Source organism: Ascaphus truei, chromosome 5 (genome assembly GCF_040206685.1).
Source record: "Ascaphus truei isolate aAscTru1 chromosome 5, aAscTru1.hap1, whole genome shotgun sequence".
NCBI classification, from domain to species: Eukaryota; Metazoa; Chordata; class Amphibia; order Anura; family Ascaphidae; genus Ascaphus; species Ascaphus truei.
This window is the reverse complement of record NC_134487.1, coordinates 292,165,258-292,174,772: the sequence shown is the minus strand read 5'-3', so window position 1 is coordinate 292,174,772 and position 9,515 is coordinate 292,165,258. Positions and strand designations below refer to the sequence as shown.

Here is a 9,515-nt window from a genome sequence, read left to right as displayed (position 1 = left end):
CTGTAGGGGCCTGGGATCGCGAGTATAGCTCTGTTGTTTTATTGGGTTGGGTCTGCTGGCTCTTGCCAGAATATACTTTTATTTGACTTCGAAGTCCTGTATGATTGCTTGATCCCGTGACATGGAACATGGATCATGGATGATAGCGGTACAATGATGGAGCAGGAATGTCATGCAGGGCTGATGCAGAAGTTGAGCCCACTTCCGATTTGGCCCAACCTTCAGCGCTGGAAGCCATTCCAAAGGCCGTCACGGGCCACAGTTTAACAACCTACGTGCTATAGTGTTGCTCCTGGGAGTAAAAGGCTTCAAGCTTGGAGTAAGTTTGCTAGTGACGTTTATTCTCCCTCTACTAGACAGCCCTCTGAAACACGTGCAGATTCAGCTCACAGCTCCTTTCTCCTTTTGCACAAACCAAGTTGTGTTGGAAACTTTTAACACCTAAAGAATACTGCAATCAACAGGTGCAGTTAGCCAGCTCTGGCAGCAAGGAATTTGCAATTCATTAGGTAGTAATAGTCTAACTAGTTTAAAGTGGGGTGGAAAATCTCTACTTGAAAGTTCCAAGGTCGGGTTAACAAAGAAGGATTTAAATTTTTTTTTTTAATTGGTTTCTTTCAGATTTTTTTTTCGCTCTCCAAAATCACATGATAAAAATCTATTTTTTTTACTTCGAATGTCTTCCAATTTTATTTGGGTATTTTGACCACTGGCTTTTGATCATTCATCAGTCAGATTTGAAGAAGCATTTCAGGGACACCTCCCCAAACATGTCTTTTGCACACCCTGGAACATCGCATGCACCTAACTCTGTGGAGTAACAAAAGAGGGGAGAAGGAGGAGGGGGTTTGACCCTTTTATTGGACCAACAAGTACTGTAGTTCCTACGTTACAAGCTTTTGAACCTCGCAGTGTCCTTCAGCGGGCGTACCCCTACCCCGAGAGGTTCGAAAGCTTGTAACATCTCAACTACTTGTTGGTCCAATAAAAGATGTCATACCACCTACTCCCTCCTTTGTTACTACACGAAGAAAGGACCAGCACAGCCGCCCATCCATCTTAACTCTGTGGGTGATTAGTTCCATGAAGATGGAGCTCCATCTGGATACATGCGTTTTCATTTGGTGCTACGTCATGACACCTTCCAGTGCGAATGGGCGGAAAATGTGTATTCTGCCACCAAAACGTATACAAAATAAACATTTCAATAAGAATTTTCTTTTCTGTTTTTGAAGAAGCACAGACACATTGCCCCATAATCTTACAGAAAATAATTTATTGTCTTGATTTTGAACATTTCTTTAAAAAAAAAAAAATACAAAAAAAAAAACACACAATAATATAAAAGACAAATGGCTGAAGTCACAAGAGATGGTTATATACAGAAAGTTGAAAAAGAAAGATCACTACCCTGTAAAGAAAATTGCTAAAACATTTCTTGCAGAATGGGACATTGGTCTGTTGCAGGTTGTGATGCCACTCAGTGGACCAAGGTGGTAGTTCTTCATACAGTAGGTCTTTTATTTAAAGCTTTCCAAGTTTGTTAGTGTTAACATACTAAAGTCTTGTGAGCGACAAAGCTTGTGTACAGTATATCGGAGTCTCCCTTTATCTCTTAGCTGTACCAGGACAGGAGCAAAGGGGAATCTATACAGAGGGGGAAGAGACTATTCACATTGGCAGTGATCTTTGGACAGTGAGAAAAATGAGCAGCAGCCATTTAAAGTGTTTTTTTTTTTTTTTTTTTTAACATGCTGCGTACTCTTGCGCTAAATAGTGTTTATACAGGTATATGAGTTTGTCTGACGCTGTGCAAAGGGGATTTTATCCAGGCAGCTGAACGTGGTGAAAAAGTATACGGTAAACAGCCCCCCCAAGGCTTCCCTTCAAAGGGAAGGAAACCAATAAAAAGGTGATCGGACCTTTAATGTATTTACAAAAGATTGCAACAGGAATATATATATAAATATCTCACCTCTTGACATTTGCTAGTGCTTACTGCACACAAATAGGAGAGGAGTCTCATTTTCTCTCTCAAATGTTCTAAACCAGAAGTGGCCAACTCCAGTCCTCAAGGACCACCAACAGGTCAGGTTTTAAGGATCTCTACTTCAGCACAAGTGGCTCAACCAGTGGCAGAGCCACCTGTTCTGAAGCAGGGATATACCCAATATCTGACCTGTTGGTGGCCCTTGAGGACTGGAGTTGGCCACTCCTGCTCTAAATGGTGAAACAGATTGGGGTTAAATCAGAACCACACAGAAAGCAGAAAACCCGATGTGATTCCCATGTCATTGGATTTACTAATCAGGGTCCATTGGCTGTAAACATGGCTTCTTCACGGCAAATTATTGTTGGGACCTTTAACTATGGCGGCCATCATTGTCTGTACATATTTATGTCCCCCGGTCTGGGTTTGTCTGTTCAGGTACCTGATCAAAGGGGAGTCCGTTCTGCATTTTAGGAAGACCTAGATTTCCCCCAATTAGGATCTCAGACTCAAATGCAAAATATAATAAAAAGGAGAAGAATAGAATAGGGGGGGAAAAAAAACCATTAAAAAGTGGAAAGACTTTATAACATTAATTTTCTCACGCGTTAGTAAGAAGGTACACACTTTTAAAACCATTAACGACCCCCAAAAAAGTTACAAAGTTAATTAAACTGCAACACAAAAGTAAACAATAGAATTTACAAGCGTCGTGTTAACGGAAAATAACATGAATTTCAGTTCCCTTTTAGAGCAGCATTGCAGACTGAATACAAATTAATTGACACTATACAAGAATATGGTGTCATTATGTACAATGATACACTTGTTTCCCCCCCCCCCCCCCCCCCCCCCGCAGCCGCCATGTAGAGCTGTAACCTCTGCCTGGGAGGTCACCTGGACCATCGGGCGGTCCTCTCCGAGACGGACAGTCACAGATAAAAGGGGGTTAAACTAAGTGCCAGGCACACATATGATTGTACCCATTGAACCCTACTAATTGTGTTTTACTGGTCATATATTATACAAAGTGGATATTTCCCCTTCTGATGGTAAACCTGCCTGCAGTGCTGATTTAACACAAAGGTTAAAACACCCCCTAAATCAGGGGTGGACAGCTCCAGTCCTCAAGACCCCCCAACAGTTTAGGTTTTAAGGATATCCCAGCTTCAGCACAGGTGGCTCAGTCGAAGACTCAATCAGTGGCTCCACTTATGCTGAAGCAGACTGATTGAGCCACCTGTGCTGAAGCAGGGATATCCTTAAAAACTGACCTGTCGGTGGGGTCTTGTGGACTGAAGTTGAGAAACCCTGCTCCAAATACAGACATATATTCGTTAGTCAGTCAGAATAACATGATTTTTTGCTTTTGCAAATTGTCAGCTATTTATTTTTTGCACCTTTCTTTAGACAAGAAAAGAGTTTGATTGTTACCTTGTATGTGGAGGCACCCAGAGAAAACGTGCCCACGGTCATAAGGAACCTAACGGCCGAAGGCTGGAATAGAACCCAAAGCCTGGTGCATTCAAGATACCAAAGCCTTGCCCACTGCACCACACACCCTCACGTGTCAGAGCCCAAAGCGGGCAAAGTTATTACAGAAGTTGCTTCCCATAAGGCCACAGCAGATAAGGTGACACTGGCCGATCTCTAGCTCAGAACTGCCGTTTGCACAGGTCGCTCCTTTTATTTACTTCTCTTTGTTGCTTTGCACGTTGTTCTGGCAGTGAAGACACACACACACACACGGCTTAGGAGTATTCGAAGCCCAAGTTTAAATCTCCGTGCCTTGTCGAGGCGTCACGCTCTGGGTTTCAGCAGTCTCCGGCTTCCCTCCTGCAGCAAGAACAGAGACGCCCGTGGGATGGCGCCAGGAAACCGCCTGTGTTTTTACTTCTAAAACTACTACACTTTCACTCTCGTTTCAAAGAAAATGGGATTGGTTTTCCCAACGCCTTTTTTCTGAGGCAATGATCTCTTGCAGGGGCGCCACGTGCTCCCGAAAATGAGGTGAAAAGATAAAAGCACAAAATTGAGAACCCACCACTCATGATTGTTTCTTAGTCTAAAAAAAAAAAAAATATTTAAATTTAAAAAAAAAAAAACTAAGTGTGCAATTATACCGGCCGTGCCCCTAAAATCCAGAGCCCGCATGACGTGATGCTACAACCGGGATCAATGGATCAAGGCAGGTGGATTAGAAATAAATTAAACATGGAGAACCACTTCCAATCAGCAGCGGGAAGAATCGGTACGAGACTTGGGCCAATCGTCGATAAGAAAAATCCCAGCTGATCCGGTGGGATTAATAGGTCCTCCTCTTCACTTGATTTCACCTTTCCCAAAAACCTTATCCCGTTCTCTTGCTTGGAGTTCAAACGCCTTTTGACAACGAGGGTCACCCTGCCCGCTGGGACGCGCGCCTTTTTCGCCGTGCTGCACTGATCTCTCGCACGATGAGCGGCGTGATGAACACTACGGTCAGGCTGGTCTGTGGAAACAGGAACATGCACAGCAACGTATGTACGATTGGGAACCTTTCCTGGATGTGCCACTGATACATCTCACATACATTTACCATGAACCCCTTGCAGACACATTTACTATAGCACCATTCTACTGTCTCTAAGTTCTCCCCACTTTCCACTTAGATTGCAAGCTCTTCGGGGTAGGGACTCTTTCCCAATATTACTTTTATGCCTGAAGCGTACACACACACACACACACACACACACACACACACACACACACACACACACACACACACACACACACACACACACACACACACACACACACACACACACACACACACACACACACACACACACACACCGGTGCAACACGACATCAAGGGACAGCACGCAGGTAAGTAAATCATGAATTTTCTATATTTGATAAAAGACACAAAAACCGACGTTTCGGTCCCCCAGTGGGACCTTTCTCAAGGTGGTGCAGATATATATATGTACATGTAAAAGCAAGAATAGAACTGCATGGATTATTAGTTCTTCCGGGCAGATGTTACCTTCTCCTTGTTTATTTGTAGGTTTGGTGCACTGCTCTGTTTTATATTATACTGATCTGTAGTCTATAAATCCTTCTGCAAAGTGAAGTGTAAGCTATAAAAATATACTTACACACACAATGGACTCCGTATTTTATCCTCTCTACACATTACACGTATCGTCTATGAACTGAATGTGCATGTTCTAAACCAGGGGTAGCTAACTCCAGTCCTCAAGAGCTACCAACAGGTCAGGTTTTCAGGATGTCTCTGCTTCAGCACAGGTGGCTCAATCAGTGGCTCAGTCAAAGACTGAGCCTCCTGTGCTGAAGCTGGCTCTTCGACAGTGCCACTGATTGAGCCACACGTGCTGAAGCAGGGATATCCTGCAAACCTGACCTGTTGGTGGCCGTTCAGGACTGGAGCTGGCCACCCCTGTTATAAATCCTCGCCTGTCTGTATACCGCTTCTGCGCTACAGAAGAAGTGTGGCAAACGCTAGGATGTCTTACCATGAGGATGAAGAAGTAAAAAACCCACTTCCAGTCGAGACTTCTCTGGATCAAGGAAACCAGAAACTGCAAAGAGCATGAAATATAAAGAGAATCAGAACTCACTGTCTTGTAATGGAGGTTCTAGAAACACAAAGTACCTGGAAAGTGCCCACCAAAAATACAAAATCATATGCAGGTTCTATAAAGTCAGAAGGAGTCAAACCAGAAATCAGAAACCTATTCATTTCACCCCTACCGTATACATTTAACTCATCAGTGTGGTCGGATCTGCAAAGCAATGCGCTAGCAAGCTCGGTTTCCATTGATGCAGCTATCCACAGACCTGCAGGACATACCCTAGGGTATTAGCCAATTGTCTATGCCAGGGGTGACCAACTCCAGTCCTCAAGGGCCATGAACATGTCAGGTTTTAAGGATATCCCTGCTTCAGCACAGGTATTTTACTGAGACACCTGTGCTGAAGCAGGGCTATCCTGAAACCTGACCTGATGGTGGCCCTTGAGGACTGGAGTTGCCCACCCCTGGGTTAACCCTGTTGGTTACCAGAGGGTCCTACTCTGGTAAGGAATGCGAAGCAATGGGTTAAAATACATTTTTACATTTAAAGGTCCTAATGCCAAGCAAAACCCCCCCAAATACAACAACATTCGGACTACGTAACACATACTATTTTTGTTATGTGCTAGTTCAGCGGTGCGCAAACTGGGGGGCCGCGAGAATTTCTAGGGGGGCGCAGCGGTTACAGAGCCCCCTCATTCTTCCCAACTGCATTTAAATTAAATGCCGGGGGAGGCATGAGGCCTCTAACTCACTTACCTGTTCTCTGCCGAGTCTTCGGAGACGCGTCACCATGGCAACGCACATCAAATGACGCAGCGGGGTCACGTGACGTCACATGACCCGCAATGTCATTTGACGCAGTCTTTGGAATGGGGGGGGGGGGGGGGCGCGAACGCTGCGGTTCCCGGGCAGGGGGGGCGCAGCTCCAAAAGTTTGCGCACCCCTGTGCTAGTTACAGAATCGGGCGCACAGGAGGTAAGTACGCACACAGGAGGTAAGTACGCACACAGGAGGTAAGTACGCACACAGGAGGTAAGTACGCACACAGGAGGTAAGTACGCTGCAGCAAACCCAACGCTGCAGGGATCTGGTGAACGTAAGAATAAAAGAATTATAATTTAACCCAGGGGTCTCAAAGTCAGTCCTCAAGGGGCACCAACAGGCCAGCTTTGTTGGATCTCCCTGCTTCAGCACAGGTGGCTTAATCAGTGGCTCAGTCAAAGACTGCACTACCGGTGCTGAAGCAGGGATATCCATAAAAGCTGGCCTGTTAGTGGCCCTTGATGACTAAGTTTGGGACCCCTGGTTTAACCCCATTCCCCCTTACCTTTCCTGTAGGACACAGAGCTGCGGGGCGGTTTTGACAGTGACGTGTATAATTAAACAAACAAACAAAATGTACAAACATTTGTGACCCGCCTAAATCTATTTTGGGATTGGCATCAAACTGCAATAGTGCCGATCAGGGCACGATCACAAGGAAACTCCAATTACGTTTAATGGGAGTCTCTAGTGCCCCGATCGGCACTATCACGGTAGCAGAGCCTACACAGCACTGTGTTGTGTCATTTTGCAAGTCCCTGCAGCAGCTACTCACCTGGCCCACTGCCGCTCCGATGCTTCCGGTCCCATCCACAATCCCAGTGACCGTGGCCAGTGCCTCGCTGCTGCCTCTCACCATCTCCTGCCGCCCCAGGTCTGCAGAGATTGCCGAGCTGATCATGTTAGAGGGGCCGCCAATGAAAAATCCTGAGGTCAAAAAAAAAAGGAGAAATGCGTCACCGGATCGACGCATTTCATGTGCTCTCCCCCACCAGCCCACGCTGCATGTGATGAAGAGCAGCGATTCCCAACAAGGTGTTTGCAAACCCCTATGGCAATGGCATTCAACCTTTCTTCTCTTGGGGCACCCCTAATCACAGTGCTCAGTTGCTGAGGCACCCCTACAACAGGACAGTTAGTCACAGGAGACAGAGGTTGCATCAACTGATAGTCACAGGAGACAGAGACAGTCACATAATACACACACACACACACACACACGTCAGAAAAAATACACACAGGGCAGACACACACACAGAGCCTCACCTCTACTGCCCATGCTGCTTCCTCTTCTGCTTGGCCACACCTCCAGGTTCCTGATTGGCTGATACTGGGCAATGCAGCCAATCAGGGTGGAGGAAACTGCCCAGCCCCCTAGCAACTTCCCTACGTTCTCCCTGCTCTGGGAGATCGCGGAAATCCCGCGGCCCCTTCTGATCCTCTCACGGAACCCCAGGGTGGGGCCGCGGAACACGAGGGCAGGGCCGCGGAACCCCAGGGCAGGGCCGCGGAACCCCGGTTGGGAAACGCGGTTCTAATACCCATCTTTGTGACCCTGTCCATGTTCTGCTTTTAAATAACTACTGTATCTCCCAACATTCCTTTCCCATAACCTCTGCTTGTACCTCAGGGACATTACACAATTCTATCTGTAAATTAGCACGCTGATAGAAGTTATAATAGAAGATGGAGTTTAAATCACAGGAGTCACATTCTGTAGCCAGGTTTTCACTGAACATTAGGAACAAACGTACCTACTTGTAGTGTGGACATTGCTTTACACTAGGCCCGAGCCAAGGATGGCAAATTTACCTATTTTCCCCCCATAAACACTCTGGAGATGAACACCGTTAATTTCAGCTCCAGGGACCCCCTGCTTCCAGAGACGCCTCCGAAGTAGGTGCCGGTAGCTGTCCCGGCTCAGCAAGCAGGGCTTTAAAGTTTATAGCTCCCGTGTCACATTGGCCAATAGGATGCCACACGGGTGATGCCAAGGCTTCCTATTGGCCAGCAGGATGTGAAAACTTTCAACAGCTGACATATTGTGAACCCTGGCAGTCGCAGAGAGCGGCTACTGGCACCTACTTCGGAGGTAGGTAACTCCGGAAGCATTGAGCAGCCCTGCATTACAACACCAAGCAGAAGTGTGGCTTGTGCTTATTGCAATACCTGTCTGAATATAATGGCATTCCAATACTGGAACACAAGATTCAATGTCTGCTGGTTTAAACATTTAAAGTAAAAATAAAACCACTGATGCCTGAGCACACCCAGGACATACCTGTGATTGCCATGATAACCGCGTTGATAGGCTTGTTATTTGGAGAGCCTGAGAAGAGAAGATGCGAGTTCAAAGTCAACCCTTGGGAGGTTTATGGTTTGTACATCTCCGGACAATGTGTCTACAGTACGCATTAGGGAACAGGATGCCCGGGGCACAAGACATTGTCATGGCTGTGATCCATAGGAGCCTGCATCAGCTGAGACGTATGCAGAATTAGGTATTCTCAGCTATTAACTGTGACCATGCTCGTCAAATCAACCAGCTGATCATTTCTCCCTGTAACTCGCAGGCCAGAGAAACCAGTACAGTAGCAAAAACAAATCCTTTCCATTTCCCCCATAACTTTGTGCAATGAAGATCAGATGAGATCTTCAATCCAACAAGGGGCCTAATCTCTAGTAAAACCGCAAGCAGAGCAATATCAAATCACATCTTGGATCGTCTCCCTTCCCTCCCTCTTTACCACAACATCCTCCATTCAATTATTATGAGAAAGGAAGGCAAACCGAGGCGTCCCAGCTGCCAGGCTCACAGCCAGCAGCCATAACCTCTGCTGACCCCTCCACACGGCTTCCCTTTCTTCCCTTTGGATCGTCAGGTCCTCCAAGCAAAAGCCTCATCACCCTTCATACGCGACGCAATAGATGATAGATACTGCACAGGTATTTCATTCCATTCCCTTTTTTTTACTGCTCTTCTTACTGACAAAGAAGAGGTCTTTCATGTGTCACTGTATTGCAAAGAGGAATAAGCTGGCACCATCTAAAGTGGTGGCTGGGCCACTTCAGTCCTCAAGGGCTGAAGCAGGGATATCCGGAAAACCAGACCTGTTGGTGGC

General features: G+C 46.3%; 1 protein-coding gene across 2 annotated transcripts in view; it reads right to left on the bottom strand.

Moving 5' to 3' along the window:
- Nucleotides 1-1,688: 1,688 nt before the first annotated feature.
- The window catches only part of SLC37A3 (solute carrier family 37 member 3), a 32,887-nt gene continuing 25,060 nt past the window's right edge, over nt 1,689-9,515 (bottom strand). For both annotated transcript variants that reach the window (XM_075602666.1, XM_075602665.1), the window contains 4 exons: nt 8,675-8,722; nt 7,169-7,320; nt 5,509-5,574; nt 1,689-4,481 (listed from right to left, as the gene is read on the bottom strand). In XM_075602666.1, coding sequence (XP_075458781.1) covers nt 4,389-4,481; nt 5,509-5,574; nt 7,169-7,320; nt 8,675-8,722 — 359 coding nt within the window. In that variant the 3' untranslated portion in view covers nt 1,689-4,388. The remainder of the gene's footprint in view (nt 4,482-5,508; nt 5,575-7,168; nt 7,321-8,674; nt 8,723-9,515) is intronic.